Source organism: Leptosomus discolor, chromosome 8 (assembly GCF_034619465.1).
Source record: "Leptosomus discolor isolate bLepDis1 chromosome 8, bLepDis1.hap2, whole genome shotgun sequence".
Classification (NCBI taxonomy): domain Eukaryota; kingdom Metazoa; phylum Chordata; class Aves; order Leptosomiformes; family Leptosomidae; genus Leptosomus; species Leptosomus discolor.
This window is the reverse complement of record NC_141398.1, coordinates 33,995,848-34,017,487: the sequence shown is the minus strand read 5'-3', so window position 1 is coordinate 34,017,487 and position 21,640 is coordinate 33,995,848. Positions and strand designations below refer to the sequence as shown.

At 39.7% G+C, this 21,640-nt stretch overlaps 1 protein-coding gene across 1 annotated transcript in view; it reads left to right on the top strand.

Annotated features, from left to right (window-relative positions):
* CAP2 (cyclase associated actin cytoskeleton regulatory protein 2) overlaps window positions 1-21,640 on the top strand; it is a 57,865-nt gene that overhangs the window by 24,709 nt on the left and 11,516 nt on the right. The window contains exons 4-6 of the mRNA XM_009947247.2: window positions 9,705-9,848; window positions 10,077-10,162; window positions 11,909-12,014. Coding sequence (XP_009945549.2) covers window positions 9,705-9,848; window positions 10,077-10,162; window positions 11,909-12,014 — 336 coding nt within the window. The remainder of the gene's footprint in view (window positions 1-9,704; window positions 9,849-10,076; window positions 10,163-11,908; window positions 12,015-21,640) is intronic.

Here is a 21,640-nt window from a genome sequence, read left to right as displayed (position 1 = left end):
GGTCATGTTCTATATTTGTATGTGCAGTGGAAGAGATCACATGACAAAACCACGGGTTGATATTCCTGTTTGTGTATGACCCAGCTAATGGCTGCTGGGTACAGGCTCATTCAGCAAGATGGGATTCTTCAGTTCATCCACTTATTAGAAATTATTTTCTGACACCAAACTTCAAACATTAAAACAAAAAAAAAAAGTCATTATAAATTGTTTACTCTATATGAGATAGTAAAGAGAACATGGAGAAGGGAAAATAAATTAGAATATTGCTATATTCTGTGAGAAGTTGTTTAAAAAGGTATTTTGAGACCATTCATTTACATGTTGCTTGGGCAATTCAGAAGATATATTTTAACATAAACCTTCACAAAACATTAACAAATAGTTTGGATCTGAATTTGCTATTCCCCATAGTCTAAGCCAAATACAATTCTGATTGAAACTTTATTATTTTATTGTATAATAATTTTAAGTTATTCATGTCCCTGAGCAAGTTTATCTGTTTAACAATTTTTTTTACATTTATGATCATAAATACTAACACACGAGATTACTGCTCAAAGGCACTGCACTGAATTCTTTGTGAGTGGTAACTTACATACTGTCTTCTCTTTATGAGTTGTTTCATTTCACTTTAAGAGTTCAAACAATTATAAGAGTTGCTTTGAGGGCATGAATAATCCATTGTTCCCATACTGGTAACTAGTTAATGAGGTAAGTTTTCTGTGAATCAATATAAACATATGCAGGATAAGCCTAGTCATGGTAAGAAGTACTACAACAGATTTAAATAACAGATGCAGATCAGACTATAAATGATTATGTAATTTCTCATTAATAAAAAAAGCTGAGTTCATGTGACTGCCAGAGCCCATGGATTTAATTACCAACATTGTGCAGACAAACATTCCGATTAAACACCTATTTTAAATATCCAGATTCTACAGACAGGTGGGAGGAGAAGGGTGGAAGAAAGTGAGAGGTAAAGGAGGGCTTTCCCTTTTTTTTCCTAGGAAAGGGAAAAACCCCTGAAACCCAGGAAACTGTATTTGAAGTTAGACTTAGAGCCATGAGAACAAATCCTGATGTTTTAAATTTTTTGTAGTTGAGCAAAAAAATCTATTGTAGGAACAGAATAGTTGTGGCGATTTATTTGGATAAAGGACTCATTCTCAGAATTTTTATGTAGAAATCAAAGAGGGAGATTTGCAGTTCCCTACTCTGTCTGTGTAGGATTGCTCATTTTTTTTCTCTCTTCTATTTTTAAAGTACTTCAATAACAGCACTCCTGGGACTTCTTATTCTGCATCCTAGTAGGATTTGTTTTCTAATTGCTTTGACTTGCTTATGTCATTCTATTTCCACTACTTTTCCTCATACTTACTGGGATCCCCCTTACTATTTTCCAAAAATATGAAGAGCAGGATGCTCCTCACCTCGTTAACTTATGCGAAAGAGTTTGAGCCAGGTTTTGCTGCCATTCTGCTCAGTTGGTTGACTGCTGCAAACCTGCGAGACTGTATCTAGAAATAGCTTAAGGAAGAATTTGCTTCAGTCCTTTTAAGGTCCTCAGGTCCCAAACTTACAGAAGGCGCCAAGAGTGACATGGACGGAGCCTTAGAGTCCTGAGCTCCAAAGGGAACCTCTTGGCCCCTCCTGTTCTCTGAAATCTTGCCAAACTGTTGACATACTTCTGTTATCAGTAAGCCTACAACTGTGTGCACCATGGTCACAGCCACAGTGATGGACCAACTGACAGTTTTCAGTCACTAGCCTGCTACTTTACAGTGTTTACAGGCTCATTTTTGGATATTGTTGCAAACTCTTATTCAGTTTCAGGTCCACTTTATTCTTTGATTATTGTTTCATTGTAAACATTCTGCCAGTCTCCAGATAGCCCCCAACACCTGTTATTTCATAATTTTGTCTCAAAGGCACTCGACTCCATTTAGCCAGCCTCAAGATCATTTATTTTCTGACCATAGAATCATAGAATCATTTAGGCTGGAAAAGATCATCAAGTCCAACCGCTAACCTAGCACTTCACCACTAAACCCTGTCCTTAAGCACCACATCTACACGCCTTTTAAACACCTCCAGAGATGGTGACTCCACCACTTCCTTAGGCAGCCTGTTTCAACGCCTTGGACAACCCTTTTGGTGAAGAAATTCTTCCTAATACCCAATCTAAACCTCCCCTGGTGCAACCTGAGGCCATTTCCTTTCATGCTACTGCTTGTTACTTGGGAGAAGAGACCAACCCCCACCCCCTCACTACAGCCTCCTCTCAGGTAGTTGTAGAGAGCCATAAGGTCTCCACTCAGCCTCCTCTTCTCCAGACTAAACAACCCCAGTTCCCTCAGCTGCTTCTCACAGGAATTGTTCTCCAGACCCTTCACCAGCCGCCTTGCCATTCTCTGGACACACTCCAGCACCTCAATGTCCTTCTTGTAGTTCACTTCTGTAGGTATCCTTGTACCATTTGTCTTTCCTCACTTGTGTTTGCCAAAACTCTCAGGTCAATAGCCCCTGCAATGAACAGAGGGATGCACTTGATACTCAGTTCTGCCCCAGGGGCAGTCCGCTCAGCCATATGAAAGCCCAGAGACACCTCGGGATCCAGGGAATACATAAGGGCCATGATCAGTGCCACATCTCCCAGCCTGTACAGAAGAGATACAGAGCCAGAGACACACATTATTGTACACCTCTAGACTGGCTCACATCACCACCACCACACACAGACTCTCCAGCAGTTCACATTCTGTGCAAGAACCAGGCTCCAGTAAGCAAAGGCTCCTTGCACTTGTTTACTCCAGGACGTCTATACCTGGACTAAGAACAGCATCACCCCGTAAGGAAGACATTATCGAAGATGACACTGTATCTTGCCTAGCTCCTCATCTGACATAGCTGCTAAGCAATTCTGGGGATCCTACAGACTCCTATTGGAATTCTGCTGTGTCCTAAAATCACCAGGCTAGTTTTCAATCCCTGTAGCAATGTTCATATTCAAACTGTGCCATGTGAGATCCCACTGAGCTATGCTAATGGGACACCCCCTTTCTCATTAAGTGCCATGTTTATTTCTGCTAAACACAAATCCAAACCAGTACACTCCTTTCTCTGCTATGCAATTGTTTCCCAGGATTTCTGGACTGCACATGATCTTCTAAAAGGGAGAGGACTAGGGATATAACTGACTGAAAAGCAGGGCTTTTCTGTTCACAGGTTGTTTCCATTTTTTCTAATTTTACTTTTGTCTAAATCAGACCACAACCAATGATTTTTGAATTCTGAAAGTTATGCAGACTCCAGGACTGCTTATTTAACCTGGCAGTCTTACAGTTTATCTCTGGGGAGATCTCAGGTGAACTACATTAATGTCCAAGGCTGGAAGCCTGCACCATCTAACATCCCTGTCCTGGGACATACCCAATGTGAAACCTAATTTGCCTTAGCAAAGACTTGTCAGTTCTCAGATATTGTGAACAAAGCAATAATGGCTCAACAGAACGCCATTGTCTGACAGAACTTTGCTACCTGGAATGCCTTGGGCCCCGCTGACATGGACTGTGATCACAGCAGCAAAGATTGGGGAGTAGTAAATCAAAAGGTTGAAGACAGTTTGTTACTGTAATTGTTCTTGTTGATTAGGTGTGGGATGTTGCCCATATGCCTAAAGCAGAAGGACCCTTCCTTGTTGAATATACTGCCCATGGAGAGCTGTAGTGGACAGGAAAACAGTATCTAGAGTGTTCAAGCCCATTTAAATACCACCCAGACCCTGTCCAAAAGCATTGGGTGTGATTCTGCAGTGCTGTAGACTGACACGTGCAGTTTGTATCAGGCCCTGGATTTATCCACTGGTTAGAAGCTATTTGTCTTTCATGTTCCTCTCCATGTGCCCTCCCTCAGAGATTACATTTCAAAATAAACCCACAAATGACTAAACTAGTAATTTGCAATGTGGGGTTATGGTTTGGGCTTCCCTGATTTTTGCCACAAAGCACAAAATTGCTACAGCTAATATTGTCTGTTAGATTGAGAATTTATGTGCTATCTAAGAGGAATAAAAGCCAAATACCAATTAAGTCACTTTGGAAGCACACAAATGTGTCTAAGCTTCTGTGCTGATGAAGCTGACCAGACATTTCTGCAGATTTGTCTCTCTGTGTCATAGTCCTGCTGTTGCACAGCAGTGAGTTGAAGTAGCAAAACCTGGACTATGGACAAACAAATCAAATGCTTGTTACACCGCTATGTTGAAGCTTTACAGTCTAAGAAAATGAGACCAGAATAAATTAATGTCTCTCTGTAGTTAGTTAGGAGAAGACCTTTGAACCCTGAAAGTATCAGAGTTCTAGATGGACATAAATGTAGTGATCATAGAGAAAGATCTCCCTGATGGTCTCTACTGCGAATTAGAAGATGCTTGCAGAGAAAGCATTGGATTAAGGTGCAGTAGGTTATACTGCAACTTTAAGAGCAAAACAGTGATACCAAATGTGAAACACTTTCTACAAGGAGAGATGGAGATAGGCAGTGGTAAAAGAACAGCTTGACAGCTGCCAACAAAAGCTGATAGTATTTCATTATGGAAGTAATAATAAAAAATAATTTTAAAAATAAGCATTTGAGGAATCTAGCTGCAGCACTGTGAGGCTCAAAGTTACCGGCTACCTTAGACTCACCTCTGGAAAAAAAAAATATTTTCTATATACTTAAAGAAAGAGGTTAATTAAATTAGGTTCAGTCTAATCTGAACACCAATTCCATTCAGACTGTTGATACACAGCCACAACAAAAAAGACAAACTTGATACACAGCTACAACAAAGAACTTCAAACTTAAACGACATGTATACGAAAAAAAAGGACTAACTTAAATTTTAAAGTCTTCTTTACAGATTGCCTTTTACAAAATACAAAATATGGGAAATTACAGTTAATCTAAAACTGGTTTAGTTCTAGAATCATGGCCACTCATAGCAGAAATGCATCTTACTGGTGATCACTGAAGCTACCACTAACTTATTCCTATAGCCGACGGGTGGGATTCTGGTCATCAGCTTTAACTGTCAACGTAGGCATGTTGTGTAGAGTGTCTTTCTAGGCTCTCTTTACAGTAATGGCAGCACCTCTAGAGTGCATTCTTCACATATGTTAATGTCTTCTAACATCTATTAATAGGTGGAAAGAATTCCTCAGGGACATCCCTTTCTTTACTTACCGTAGAGGGAATCAAGTCTCAGCTGACAGCAGATGCTCACCTTTTAAATCGTTAGAACTGAGTGTGGCAGATGCTATCCATGACATCTCTCATCCCGCGAAAGGATGAAATGCAGGATGGGACTGTACTAGATTGTTTGCAGAGAAAATGACTGTGTCTAAATTAGTGTTTTAGTTCACAGAGGGACTATATTTTTCCTTCAATTCAGCCCCATTTACTATGCTGTGATTCACATTGTAGAGCAGTCTTAGGGTGTACAAAATGGGTATCTTTCTGATGCAGTTAAATGGAAGATACACTCCCAGACAGCACCTAAACCACAATTTACATCTAGTCCAAAACAGCTGCCCCTCAAACACGTATAATGAATGTCAGGTGCCAAGGACCTCTCTACAGAACCATTTTTTGCTCTACAGAACCATTCCTATTAGGCTGCACTACTTGCCAACATATACAAAGACAGCTGATTCAAATCAGCTCCATGTTTCAACCTTGCCTGTGAAAAATACAATGTAAGTGTGATGGAGATTTTGAACTGACAGAAGAAAATAACAGAACTTAGACCATGGAATAAAGGCTATAGTCGTTTACTCAGTTGCAGCTGAGTAAAATGAAGGGGCTGCTGATACCAAATGCTCTTGGCTTTCTTTCACTGCTCCCACACCAAAGGTTGCCACCCCCTCACTTAGCATAACTTAAAAGAGCATTTGTTCCCTTGCCATGTTTTTTTCATAATAGGTCAGGTTGATTAAAAGACTATAATAGCAAGATCTGAATTGTGTTGCCAGCCATCAACATAAAAATTCTTCAGTAAACAATCTTACCCCTCAAAACCATATAAGATTAGCTTAAAAATACATAAGAACTTTAAAAACTGTTTTTTATTTACCTGCTGGGGTTTGCGCTTTTGTGATTCATGCTGTCAGGTTTCTAGACAACAATGGTCCTGAGAAAATATCCATTTTTTCAAATTAAAGCTGAAATTTTCAAGTAATCACTGGCTCAAGTAGACAAAGTTTAAGCAAGCCACTCAGTTTAGTGTGATTTCACAGGCAAATCACAAAAATCACAAACCCCAAAAGTTTGGCCATTCTGCTGAATTAAATCCATGTGCCCAAGTCCTGTTAAACCTGTCATCTGGGGAACTTGTGTGAGTATTACAAAAATGTGAAGGAGAAGAAAGTCTGCTTGGTGTGGTCTGTTGGAATACTGGTATGCCAGGCCATTTTATGAGACTGTTAAGGCTCTGAAGCCAAAGCCTAAGGCAGTTTTTGTTGCATGCTGTAACTTTTTTGGAGCACTTTGGCTAACCACTGCAGTAGTCTTACTACTCTTGATTTTCTAATAAGAACAATAAGCCATAGATCAAAGCTGGCTGGTTGTTTAGCTATTAATATTTTTTTTAAAAAAAAGATCTGATTTTAATAATTGTTTGAAAAGGAGAAAGGCATACTGGGAATTACTTTTGATTTTCTAAGTTGTGCCACTGTTGCATTTTTAAACATTTCAGCAAAACTGATATTATAATAGGAATGGAGTTTATACAAAGACTTTTAAATTTCTGTTAAACAACTGTGCTGTGTCTTAAATGACAAGAAATTTTATCTAGCACATACCAAAGGCATGCTGAAGATTTTTCCAACAGCTCTGATTCATCTCCTTGAATTCATTTTTTCTTAGAGATACAATATAGACAATCTTTTTATTAACAACCAGCTGTTTTAATATTCATTGCAATAAAGAGATTATTCTTCTAGAACCCTCAGCACAACTGGTTCTGCATTGTAAAGCCAAACAAGACCAATTACTGTCAGAATTAATGAGCCTTTCTATATCAGTATGCCATATACACTATAATTCATCTGCAGTTTAATCACTAACTGAAAACTTAGAACTGACTATGGGGAGACAGGACTCAATTAAGTGATTCCTTGCAGGCCTGTCTTGCTTTGTGCCCAACCCTTCCACAGAAACTTGGATCACAAGAAGCTTGCACAAACACACACACACACACGTTTTGTGCAGGCAGCCAGCAGCCACTGCCAGACAATGCACAGTGAAGGGAAGGCAGGCTGTACTGCTCTCCCAGGACATCTCACATGGAACAGAGCTGAGCAAAGCCTCAGCCTCTTGGTGGCTCTTTCTGGTGTCACTACCATGCCAGGTGAATGATTACTTTGAGCAACTTCCCTTAGCAATATATATCTCACCATTAAAACTGCCACAGGGCACTTTTTCTGTGAAATTACATTTTTATAAAGATGATTAACCAGACAAGTTAAGTCCTGTGTTCTGAGGGACAGAAGTTCTGTCTGTACCACTGTCAGAAAACCCTCACATAAGTGGCTGGGAGTTTTTCTAGGAAGAGTATGAGGAGGCGTGGGTCTTATGGTACCATTCAAGAAAATGTTTGGCCCTAATTTTGCCTTCTTATCTGTAGATATCAAAATGTTCTACAAAATAAAACAGCTATATTAGGTTTCATGTATAGCAAGTTGAAGCACAGAAAGGTAACACAGCTTTCCTGAAACCTGATGATAATTTGGTGGGAGATCTGCAAAGAGAACCCCCATTTATGGACTCCCACTTCTGTGCCCTATCCACAGAAACATGCTGCCTCCCAGTGCTGTCTAGATATACCAGGCATCTGCAGAGCTGTATTTTTAGCCTTGATATTCTCTTTGGCTGGAACTGGGCCATGAAGATTCACAGTAAGCTAAGGACTGTAAATATCCTTTAGACTTTATGGGAGGAAAATTGGCATAATATCAAAGCAGAACAAGCACTTTCTTAAATTTCAGTTTTGTTAACTACTGTCATGCTTGAAAGATTTCCCTGCAAAATAAGAAAGAACCAACCAGCTGCAGCATGTTGTAAACAAGCAAAAATTAGAAAGAAGAATTCCTGCAGACTTTATCATGTTATGGCAACAAAATCAGTTTTTAAGAACTACAAATCATGGAGGTTTCAGGGCTTTTTCAGACTTAATGACTTATGCTGGTCATTAAGCCATCAACAAAAAATCTTTTAATCTCCCAGTAATACTGTAAATATTTGTTTTCTCCCTACCCACTCTGTTGTAGGAGAAGACCAAATATCCCCATGAATTTCAGATGCGTAGGCCTTTCTCCAAATTACATTACCACTAAAATATTAAGGCTCCATAGCTGGTTCAAAATTCTTTTAAAAATGCAGAACCCCTTTTTGTCAGGATTTTTTGGAGTGTCTTTTGACCTATATTGATCCACAGCAGACATGCTTATTTTAAGGTGACACAAAATTCTGTAAAGCTGAGGTCTTGCATAAGGGTGAAAAGAAAAATATTACAGGTGACAGATCAGGTAGTGCGTATGGACACATCACCTTGTGTGTGTCATGACAGCATTAGTCCTCAAGAATATGAGCATTAGTTGTCTCCAGGAAGCACGTAATTCCAGTAAACAAGCAGTCCTGAAAAAAAGGTGAGAAAAAATACAGGGTTCCACTACATCTCAGAGATTTCTGACTGAAGTGCCAGGGAAAATCAGAATGGTGCACTCTCTTTGGTGGGACATAGTATGGGTTCTGCGGGCATACTATTAGATATAGAATTGGACGGGTTTTATAGAAACATTTTATAGGGTTGCAAGGTACAGCAGTTCTTTTACTTGTAAACTAATGACTCCTTGTCCCTCAATGTGCTGTTTCTGAGTGGAAGAATTTTTCCCAGTATATTAGTGCTCTAAATTAGTTTTTCTGAGATGCTAGGCCAGTGTGATCAGCATTCACTTTGCACAGGAAAGAGCTTGGATAGCTTCTACATTCATTCTGCTTTTCTCTTCACTCCAGGCACTATTCCTTCCGCTCAACAGTCATTCCGCTGGATACCATTTGTTTCTGGTTAACACAGGAGAATTTCCCCAAACCATGGCTTGCAGGCAGTATGTTTCCCATGAAATCCTCACACATTACTTGCAGCCAAAGGAAATTAAAATATTAAAACTTAGCAATAGGGAAAGCTAAAATTGATATTGCCTTCAGTGTATTACTTTCTTGGTTTTGTTGCCAGATGATAAGAGGCCACTAACCTAACGAGTAGTTTGTGTTTCTCACAATTGGTTAATAACTTGAAAAACTCAAGCCAGTGTAAAGACTCTATAAAAGTTCCAGGGATCTTAGATGACAAATACAAGCATTCTGCTAACTCTGAGTTATGGGGTCTCTATGGGTCTTAACCTGGGCAGCATGTAAAAATGCTGCAGTGCTGAGAACAATTTTTCCTGCAACACATTATTATGATTTGATGTCTGTGCATTTTGCCACTGCAACCAGAGGAGGGTAATTGAACTGTTACTCTAATGTAGAGAATATGCTGACCTTTCTTTCCAACTGTTAAATCAATGGGCAGGGAGGACAGTGTTAAACCACAGGGTGTTATTGGACCACCCATTGTAACAGCAGTGTCATCCTTTTTTTTTTTTTTTTTTTTGCAGAACGAGGTGGCAATGCTTCTCAAGCCAATATCAGAGAAGATTCAGGAAATCCAGAACTTCAGAGAAAGGAACAGAGGAAGTAAAATGTTCAACCACCTCTCAGCTGTCAGTGAAAGCATACCTGCCCTTGGGTGGATAGCAGTGGTGAGTGACACACAGGATGGCTGGGAGGGCTGTAAATGTGCTGCTGGATGGTGTGGCCCAGAATAGTTCCAAATCTTGCAGAGCTCTGCAGTCTCATCTCTTCTTCAGTCTCCTACACCCAAGAAGGTGTTTTGTTATATACCCAATACATCAGGGAAGGTGTCTGACTAATGTTCTACTTCCTTTCTCCTTCTGTTGTTTCCTGCTACTGTGGATTGATGGTCCCAGTCTCCTAAACCAGGCCCTTATGTCAAGGAGATGAATGATGCTGCTACCTTTTATACTAACAGGGTACTAAAGGACTACAAGCACAGGTATGTTGCCAAGCCCCAGTATCTACTAGCCAGAGAACAGAGCATTACCCATACCAATAGGGTTCAAAATGCCACCACAAAGCATTTTGTAAACTAAGAAGCATTTGATAAAATCTGCTTGCAGTAGTATATTTTCCCATTCTCATCTTTGACCTGCAGCATGTTGCAGTGGGAATGGCCGCATCACTAGCAGTGTTGGTTTTCACTCCCTGCAAATTATAGGATTATATTTCATTTTCTGGCATTCCAGCATCATACACTTATATGCAAATGCATATTTACATATCAGCCTGTGGCTAGCTAGTTGCTACGTGTCCTTGTCTCATTTATGCACTCATACTGTTGTTGTTCTTGCTCTTCACTTGAAAATGTGCATTTAGGTGGTAGATGTGTACAACTGAGCATCTAATTCTATAGCTCCCAATTTGATTTTTTTTCTGTATCACTGCATTGTTCTTAAAGAGCACAAGGAATTCACAAAAAAGTTCCATGAATAAGATCTGTGAGCTAACAGAGAAAGATAAAAAATACAGGTCCTTCCTATGCCCTCTTAAAAAAGTAATGTATAAATTCTGTTGAGTTGGTACTTCTGGAGGTCAGATTTTGGCTCTTGATTTTCATATCCCAGTGAAGAATAGTATTTGCTATCGAGTTTTTCCTCTTTAGTAAGGAAAACTCTTTCTGTATGAAAAAACTTTTTGAATGTATTTCTAGTTACTGTAGATGTATAAATGTATATTATATACTATATAAAATATTTCATTATATATATATAACGTATTATTCCTGAAGCCTTAGTTTACCTACCGAAGGTAGTACCTACTGGGGTAACTGAAAATTTGTACAACATAGCTTAAGCACTTGTTCTGGAGCAGAAAATGTCTCATATAATGGTATAAACAGGGTACATTATTTAGGTATTTAGTTCTTCCCCTAATAAGGAATTCTCTTCCTGTTTTTCACTGAATCAGATAACAATATCTTCCAAAGTAGTGCAAAGCTCTCCCTTGACTTCAGTAGGCTTCGGATTAAACCTGTTGACCCAGATCCTCAGCAGTACTAAGCATCAAACTCCAAAGGAAATAAATAGGAGGTAAACACCCAAATCCTTGTAAGCATCATGTCCATAACTGTCACTATTCAGAAATAATTCTTCATAATGAAGGACTCCATCTTACAAGCAGTTTCTCTCTCTCTACATAATTCTTGTTTTCACTTACTGTCCCACTGGCAGACTAAGCCTTCCAAATAATGATTCCAGAGCCAACTTGTGACTTGTACTTTAAAAATTCTTGATGTATAAATATTTCAGTCCGATTACTGTAACATGATCCAGTGTTACCCTGACTACATTTGAACTTGGAAACTAGGATAGCTTACAGAACGCACAGGTATTTAATTTTCCAAAATTCAGCACCCTGAAACTGAGTCTGGGTGGCTGCTGCATAGCTCCATACACCTTTAGTGCTTCTTCAGTTGACTTTGAGACTGAACAGAATGATGACACACCCTTCCAGCAGGAGGCAGTCTGCGCTAGTGGCATCCTTTGCCTTTGTTTGTTCATTTAGAAGCTTTCCAGTGTAGTAGGCCTCACTGTTTTCAGGACTGGGCTGGCTGGCTGCCTGCTAACTGATTTGTCCATGGCTTTAAGGCAGACATTGGGTTTTACCTGCTTTAAGCAAAAGTAGCAATGCTTTCTGGTTTTAAGTACTTTCACACACACAAATATTGTCTCTGTTTGTACAGTGACACACGCCATGTTGACTGGGTGAAATCATATCTGAACATCTGGTCTGAGCTTCAAGCTTATATCAAAGAGCATCATACCACAGGTCTCACCTGGAGTAAAACTGTAAGTACTCTTTCCTTCTTCATGGAGAACCATGAAATGGCAGTAACCAATTTGACTTTTAGTGCAGGTCATTATCTGAGGAAAAGTAAATATCTAGACCAGGAACAGAAGTCATGGTCCATGGACTTCCCAGCCAAGCCAAGAGAAGTTTGAAAGACAGGTCAGGCCATTGAGGAACAGGTTTGGAGGAAGAGGGAAGAATTATTTGGGATGACTATAGCTGTAAGCCCCAGATGCAGATGGTGAGGAGAGGCAGACACAATTCTCCAGGCCTGCTACAGTAGAAGGCAGGAACAAAAACAAACACAAAAATTTTGAAGGACATGTTAGACTAAAGGAAAACTGGGGGAACATGACAGGGAAAGAAGAGTGGTGGAAAGAATCTGAACAAAGAGAGATATTTAATAACAGGACAAAGAAACACAAGGGATACATACCAATAGCTATCTTTATAAAACTGTTATTTTATACGTACAGAAATAATTTCTGAAATACATATAGAGAGAGTAAATATAACTGTATGCCTAACTATGCTCTCTCTCTATATTTACATAAACAACTTCTGTGTGTTACATCTGAGATGCATAGAAAGATGATGGCAATGAATGTTCTCTAAGAGAGGTATAAACATGAAGAATTAATTTCCTGTTGGGTATAAATGTAAGAGTTTATATCCACTGTCTACAGTGATGCAATGTTCTATATTATTCTAATAATGTACTTATGTTTATTATCAGGTTAGGAGAACTGCTGAAGTATGTCAAATATATAATCACCCAGCTCTTTGCTGTTGTCATCCCCTAAACCTACCAGTGCATTCACATACTTGCACATGCAGTCTTTCATACCAAGTTTATAATTTCTTCTGTATAGGCAAATAACTTTTTTTAAAAATTGAATGACTGTTCAGAAGACTGATGTAGGCCACTAGATTATTTAATTCCCAGACTAAACCATTGGAAGAACTTAGGAACATAGGGAAGTGAAGTAGAGCTTCCAGCTGGAATGTATTTTAACGTGGACTGAGTGCTGGAGCACCTCCCCTGTGAGGACACGCTGAGAGAGTTGGGGTTGTTCAGCCTGGAGAAGAGAAGGCTCCAGGGAAGTCTTATTGCAGCCTTTCAATACATAAAGGGAGCTTACAAGAAAGACGGAGAAGCAGTTTACCAGGGCCTGTAATGACAGGCCAAGGGACAACAGTTTTAAACTGAAAGAGGGTAGATTTAGACTGAATATAAGGAAGAAGTTTTTTATGATGCAGGTGGCGAGGCACTGGCACAGGTTGCCCAGAGCAGCTGTGGCTGCCCCCTCCCTGGCAGTGTCCAAGGCCAGGTTGGATGGGGCTTGGAGCAACCTGGTCTAGTGGGAGGTGTCCCTGCCCATGGCAGGGCGTTGGACTAGGTGATCTTTAAAGGTTCCTTCCAACCCCAGCCATTCTATGACTCTGTGGTACCTGGAAAAGCTACTTTAGCTCCTCCTGTATGGAGGTGATAACCATGTAAGAGAATGTATATTACTTGTGCTCAGCAACAGACTATGCAACTTTCTCTTCACAGCCTTCATTACACATTATACAAGGCCTTACAGTACTCAAGTATTCAAGTGCAAGTTCAAACACAGGACAGACCATGATCTGTGTGTACTTCTTAGTTTGAAGCAATGCAAAAATGTTTGAACATGATAAATTAGAAGACTGGAATTATCTCCTGCTTTGTAAGTTTCTGTAGCAAAAATTTAAAATATTAAACATGATTCTCTTCCTTAATTTAGTACAAAATTTCACACTTGCTACATCCTACTCTGTTACAATCAGTGAATGGTGAGAAGAGCTAATGATTTTTAAATTATTACTAGATAAGGACAAGAAATTGTAGTACCCTATTAGCAGAATTAGCCTGGGAATCTGGGACAAATTTAGTTTTATTAATACAGAGAAAGAGTCATCTTCACTTTTACTGGAACTTTACAAGTATGGAACTAGTGTTATAAGATAAAGATCTGTTATAGCCATTTGATCACACAGGAGGAACTTTCAGTGCTGTTGAGTACTGGTAATCTTATTCAGAAGTGTAGCTGTTGTGGATTATATTTGACTGGTCTTAAAACCAGCATCTCAGCCATCATGTCTTTCTATTTCCCTCTCTTCAGTTGTGCAAGAAATTGCTGAATACAAATCTAGGTGTGACTTGTTTATTCATATTATGCAGAGTTTCCTGCCAACAGTGCTCATTCCTTCATAAGCGTTGAGCCCATTACTGCATCTGAAGTATTGATTTCACTCTACTTTGGGTATCACTCAGATCTGAAAGTTTTCTTGGAAGTATGGCTCATTTAAATTATTATTCATGTAATGTGTGTCAGAAGGATTAAATTACAAACTCATTTTTATGGATGTATAATTTTTTAAAGTTTTACTTCATGTGAGTGTAGGGAAATTAGAATCCAGTAAGTTAGCAGGTTAAATAGCTTGTTGTTTAAATGTTTTTTAAATATTTCTGTGAAGCTTGGTAACAAATACATTCAAGAAAGCAATGAGTTACTCAAGTGATAATTTCATTCTTGTTATACATTTTAAAGTGAGAATGAAAGTCACAGATTCATGCTGTGTGAAGTTAAGCATAAAGGTCTGCAGAATCAGGGCCTAGACAGACATACGATACATAGAAAAGCTGTAGATGTATTCCAGACACAGTTGTTAATCATTGCACACAGCAACTTCCACTTACAGGCATAAAAGGAAAAAAGGAAAAAGCAGTAGTTTGGCAAGGCATTATGAAAGTGGCACATTTATGAAAGGGAGACATTAGTGCAGAATTGCTATTTTATTCTAGAGGGAGAGAGAAAGAAAGTTTTGGGGCTGTGTAAGTACAGATTTAAAAGTACATTATACAAATAATTTACCTTTCATATCTGCCAAAGTCAACAAAGCAATGCTTGAAGCTTTATATAAAAAGCTATTAAGTAACATACTTGGATATTTCTAAAGAGACTAAAGAGTCAAGGAGAACATTAACTACTGCTTCTCTCAGAGCTGTATTCTCATAGCTTGAACTGCAACGAAACCACGGAGCACCAGCCTAGATCAGACTATGCTTGGGTCTCCAAAAAGGAGAGGACAGGATTTTTTTAGTGGGCAGATGGCCCCTTTACCTATAGGTGCTGTACGCCATGGTGTACGTATTTCTGGCCATGCTCCATGGCAGTAGCACAAAGCTGTGCCATTTCCAGGCCCCCTGTACCCTTCCATCAACCTGCGCAGGGCAGCTGCAGCCAACCTTGGAACAGATCACTAGAGCATACAGTAAAGTGTTCCTGGCTCTGGCATTAAGCACACAAGCAGACATTTTAGAGGAAAGAGAAAGAAGTATCTTAATAAATTACAAGACACTAAGATAGGTGCAAAAGGTTGAAATAAGGCTAAGCAGTCAGCTCTGACCACAACAGTTACCTGTATCAGCTTTATAATAAATGTGTGATAAAAACAGATGCTTACAGATTTTTGGATCTAACACAATTCTGTCTCCTTATTTACTTTGGCTTTGGTTCTGCCAAGACGTGTGACAATATTTTACTCCTTGAGGGCATCCTATTGAAATGCGTGGGACTATGTAGGAGAAAGCCAAGAAATCAGTGGAATTAAGGACCTTGAGACCTTTGTGGAAGCCTGTTTTGCTACCCATGCAGAGTGGTGGTACAAAACTGGATGTAAATCACAGGCATTTCAAGACATGATGGATACGGTTAGGATGTTTGTTGGTACTATGCTCACAGAAGAAAACTACATATTTAAAGTTTGTATAGTTGTGAGCAGGATTGTCCCAGAGGGTAAAATGTTCCACTGTATTTTCACCATGATCTGAAGTATTAATTTTCATTAATCGATTGTGCATATGTCAGAGAAAATATGCTTGTCAGTGGAAGTCAGATGGATCTACAGTATTTCCTTAAAAGTGTAATTTTGTAGTTCATTATTTTGAGTGTAACGTGTGAGTCGTCTTCTGCCACACATACCCTGTGAGGAGTAGCAATTCATTATACTCACTACGGCTCAATTTAGCTATCTTGACAATGGGAACAATAGCAATTACCAACCTAATGGAGACTTGCAAGTTTTAATTTGCTACCAGATATCAGATTCTCACATGTCAATGAGTCTTATGCACAAGCTGTTATTATAATTAAATTTTTTAAATGCCCAGTGTAGCATTTTACCCATGCAGCAACTGGCATTTTTTCTTGGAACAGCTTTCTGACTTAGTAACCTATGTCTTTTTTTAGTTCTTACTGATAAACAGCAAGTGCCCTTTTCTTCTTTTTTTTTCACCTAAAGAAGGGATTCTGCTGAAGCATGGCTCTTTCTTCCCTCTACTTTTTTTTGGTGGTGCAAAGAAATGAACAGCTGTAATATAAGCTCGCAAGAATGCCTAATAAAAGTTTGTTTGCTACAAGGACTGCATGAGTAAGCTGGGAGAAGTGAAACTTCTGCTCCTGTTTCTGCAAGAAAACAACCAGTAATAATGAGAGATTGCTGTGGTTTCCTGTGCATTGAATAGGTGTTAAGAAACAAATCTTGCTCAAGGATAATTGTCTTGAATGTTTCTCCCTGTGGCAGGTGGATAAGCAGTTAAGTTTTTGTTCTTTGTATACAATAGCCCGATTTCACCAACAGGATTTTTTACAAACAGGAAATATTTACAAACTAGCAGTGAATTTCATTACAGTGTTTAGTTTCTAACACAGAATTTCACTCAAGTGAGATACAATCCCCCACCATTCACAAATCAAAGCAAATTCCTAGGAGGAAGTCTGCATCTTTACAAGCAGTTGAGGTTTATTTATATCCTGTTCCCATTGAAGTATCTTAAAGTATCCAAATACAGTATTTTCAAGTCTTTTTTTCCTGAAATATAATTTTCAAAAATATTTATAACTCATTAGATAGTACTCTAAAAACACTCTTTAAAAGCTGAAATTCCTCACAGGCTCCACACCAAAAAGAACCATTGTAATTCCTAGATTAGCCTGATTGAGCGCCATGATATGAGTCTCAGTACAGACTTTGGCCATTTCATTCTTCTCTAAAATAACCTAAAAAGATCCAGACATTTTCTTATAAAATGGCCCTACCTCTCTCCTGTACTATCAAAACATTTTCCTGTAATATATCATCTCTCTACAAATTGAGGGGAACAAGCTGCAAAAGACCAACCTCTGCAGCCAAATGCCTCCTATTATCTCTCCAGTATCTCTTCTCTGCTGTGTTTCATTTGATGCACTTATCGAGCAGTCATCGTCTGAGCCACTTCACTTAAAGCTAAAGGTCAAAACTGTAGTGCCAAATTCCAGCCACAGCCACAACTGCAATCACAGAGGCCTCATTCAGATAGAAGTAAGGGCAGCACAGATATTCTGATTTAAATGCCTGTATCTTGGATAAGATGTAGACATTTTCAGAGTGCTTAATTTTTCTCAATCATAGCCTTTCCTCTCCTTTTCTGTCCCCTTCGATTCCTTTCTCTTCCCTTCCCTTTCCCTATTTCCTTATATTTTTTTGCTGAAAAATTTGCATCCTTTGATGTCAACTGTTTCTTTCACAGAGAATAGGCAATGTTTGGGTTTTGGTACACTGTTGATTTAGAAACTGGCCATCCTGGCAACTCTACAGTACTTGCCTCTTTTGTGGAGACTGCCTCAATTACATCCACATCCCTTCGAAAGAAAGTAGTTTTACTCCCGTATTTCAGCAATGGCTGACAGTATTTGCCTTTACTGGTTATCCATGGTGTCCTTTTAACATCGGTGACCAAACACCATTCAGACAGATTAAGGGAGAACCTGGGAGAGGGTTTACTGACCTGTAACATGATGCAACCTAGTTCCAGTGGAAAAGGGAATGGAAAAAGAAAATTTAATAAAATGGAGAGAAAAGAAAAAGGCACATCTATTAAAACTTTACTGCTAAAGGGATTGGTCTTCTTTTTAACTGAACATTTATATAAGTAAAAGATGGTTTAATGTGCCTGTGGAAGCATGTTACTTGTGTCCATCTCTGGAGTCCTCAGCACAAGAAGGACATGGACGTGTTGGAGCTGGTCCAGAGAAGGGCCACAAAAATGATCAGAGGACTGAAGCACCTCCCCTATGAAGAAAGGCTGAGAGAGCTGGAGTTATTCAGCTTGGAGAAGAGAAGGCTCTGAGGAGACCTTCTAGTGGCCTTCCAGTACTTAAAGGGGGCCTACAGGAAAGGTGGGGACAATCTTTTTAGCAGGGCCTGTTGTGACGGGACAAGGGGTAATGGTTTGCAGCTAAAAGAGGTCAGATTCAGACTAGATATAAGGAAGAAATTTTTGACAATGAGGATGGTGAAACACTGGCACAGGCTGCCCAGAGAGGTGGTAGAAGCTCCATCCCTGGAAACATTGAAGGTCAGGTTGGACAGGTCTCTGAGCAACATGATCCAGCTAAAGATGTCCCTGCTAACGGCAAGGGATTGGACTAGATGGCCCTTAAAGGTCCCTTCCAACCCCAACTGTTCTGTGATTCTATGACAAGTACATTAGCATACAGTTCTCAAATTATTTAGAAGACCTTGGCTGTGTAAAACATTTCTGGTTGGGTAACTGTGAAGACCTAAGCACCATTTTAAAACCTGAACAGGTGATAAATGGCAGAAGTGTGTTAAAATGGGCTTCAAAGTTTGCAAATTCAACAGATAAATAATTCCACTGAGACCCAGTAACAAGAAGAGAGGCTGGCCTGGTTTTTGCTGTTTTGTGTTCTAACTCACAAAGATTACAGGGCCTAAGTCAGCTGTTTCATCTAGTGAATTGTGGATCTCAGGACAGCATAACCCCTTGCAGACAGGTGGCTTAAATATGGTAGGTAATAGAACTGTTGTGCTAAGCTACTTTTACATAAAAAACACCTTAACAAGAGCTCTGTGCCCCTGAGTCACAGTCCACCTGTTCCCAGATGTTGATACATGATATTTTGAGCTTCATGATTTTTGTCTTTGGCTGTGCATATGTATGGAAAGAACAATACAGAATGCTGTAATCATTTTGGTGTGAAACTGAGATTATTATAAAGGCGGAGGGGGAGAAAACAGGGATATTTTTATTTTTGAGAAGAATGTAGTTTGCACTAGGATTCCTGTTTATCTGCTGCCATGAAAAGGCGGCTTTTCGATAAATGAAGAAAGGGAGTTTATGCCTTTATCTAAGCCACCTGTTGCCTCAGCCACAAATAGATACTGATGTCTTAATAGGAATGACTAATAAAACAGGTACTATATATTATACATGTGCATATATAATTTACTTATATGCATTATATACATGTTTATAATCTGTTTGTCCTGAGTAAAAACAACCATTGCGGCTACAAGAAATGTGTTCATTCAAATGCTCCACAGCAGGTTCCCACCACAAGAACTTTATTCCCCCGCAGTTTCCATGCTTCACTGTGTCAGCCTAAAGCTGGATAAACACAGAGAAACATTGTGGATGTTTGTATAGGGCCTGGCACATAAGCCTCTCATATCCCCAGAGATATGAGCCTCTGACTAGGGCTCCTTGCTGCTGCAATATATAAATATAGTAACAGTGACATGAAGGGCTAACCCAGGGAATTGTTCAGCAAGAATGGCTCAGGAAATAGTAACATCTGTGATAAGACATAAAAAGAAATTCTTACCTCCTCTCAGTAGCTGGGTTTAGACCTAATGAGATGTCAAGCTGCATATGGCCACCAAAAATTACTGACAGTATGGCTTCCAGAGCACTTGTGTTATGTACGAACAGCATTTTATTTCTCTAACAAGACCGGCTGTTGCCCTGTGCTCCAGAGGAAGCCTTTAGGAGAAATGTACTGTAACAAGGCCCAGCTTCTCAGAAGCAAAGGGCTTCACTCATCTCTACTGTAATTTCAAGGGAATTAAATGAGATTCAGCATAGATGAATTTTAACCAGCCAGCTGCCTCAACATGAGCAGTCATTTCTTTCTTCCAGTGATCCAGCTAGGTAGCCAGCAAGGAGAGAAAGAAGAGTACCTCACCCTTCTGCCAGTCATATAAGATAAAGGTAGACATGCAACATACTTTGGGGCTGCACCGCACACCTGCAAACGCTCGCACAGCAATAATATGCATTTATCAGACCCAGCTCAGCTTCAGGCACTGTCACTAGAGGAAGCTACTGAGCCACAGTCAATGGGAGGCCCTTGGGCCTCTCTGCAGATGGCTCTGGGCTATCCAGCAAGAAGCAAACCCTGACCCGTTCCTGTCAGCCCATTCAGAGCATGGTTCAGCTGGAGGTTAAAGACATTTTTTTCCCCTGGGAGGAAATTTCTACAGAGCTGTTACTATGTGGCCACAGGGCCTGCATCTCCTGTTCTTGATAGGACCTTACTCCAAGAATTACATTTTCCCGCTTTTCAGAAACCTCCAGTAGCAAGGTTTAAAGCACATCAAGTTCACTGTGACACAAAGCTAGGAGGTTAAAAGCTAGTGGGTTATTTTTGTGTCCATTTTCACAAAGTAAGACTCAAGCTGTTGATTCTTCTGATAATTCTTACAAGGGGCGTATTTGCAAATGATGGAAAAATGACCACACCAACCTATTAATGGGAACAGTCAGCTATCAGCATAACTTGTCGTGGTGTCTGTAGACACCGCAGCACTGAGAACAGCAGCTGTTACCAAGGCAAACAGCTGAAATAAAAGAGGAAGAAAGGCGGCTTGCAAATAACCGCCTTTGCTAGTCCAAATGGCTCTTAATACTCTTTGTGTAAAGATACACTGTTGTTAACATCTGCTTGAAGTTAATCTGAAGAGTTGTTTGCAAATAGCAAAGCTGGTAAGCACCTGCTGCTTTAGGATAGATGAACTTTTGTGGACATATAACATGCTATTTTATTCCCAGCAGCTCTCACAAACACCACCCTATACAGAACAGAAATGAATGGACTTTGCGAAGGGCACTTTAGTTGAAATTGGATAGGACCATACACAAGTATTGCCAGGTGCCAGAACAGTTTAAGAGTCTGGTTCAGAAATATTCTAGAGCCTGAGGGTCTAAGTGGTCTTAGAAGGGTGACTAAGGAAAGCAAACCAATTCCCAGTGGCTTAGGTTGGTAACTTGGAGGTCTATATATTCATAGAGGTCAAAACTAATCAAAAAAGAAAGCTCCTGGAACCACTTCACTAGGCTGATTTTAAAACTGCCCTTTGTGTCAGCGTATTTTGAGTGCAGCACAGGTCCCATCCTCCTGGCATGCAGGGAATGCAAGAAGTGCAACGTGTTTTCTGCATTTCCAGTTCACTTTTGTGCTTTCTGTTCCCTTGTTAGCGTTTCCCTGAGCCACTCTTTCTGAAAAGAATTTCACCTCACTAGAATGTTTGCTGGGTTTCAGTCAGGTAAATCAAAATGGCAAAGAAGACAAAAGCCAGAGTGAGACTGAACCCCTCTTTACAGCAAGTCTCTGTACATCCCTCATTAGTGAGACTTTTCTTTTCCATACTGTCCTATTTCAGTGGGGGATTTTCCTACTGGATGTGTTCATGCCGTAAGACAGTAGATCTACAGTGGAGCAGTTAGTCCCTCCCTGTACCTTAGCAACTTTTTTTC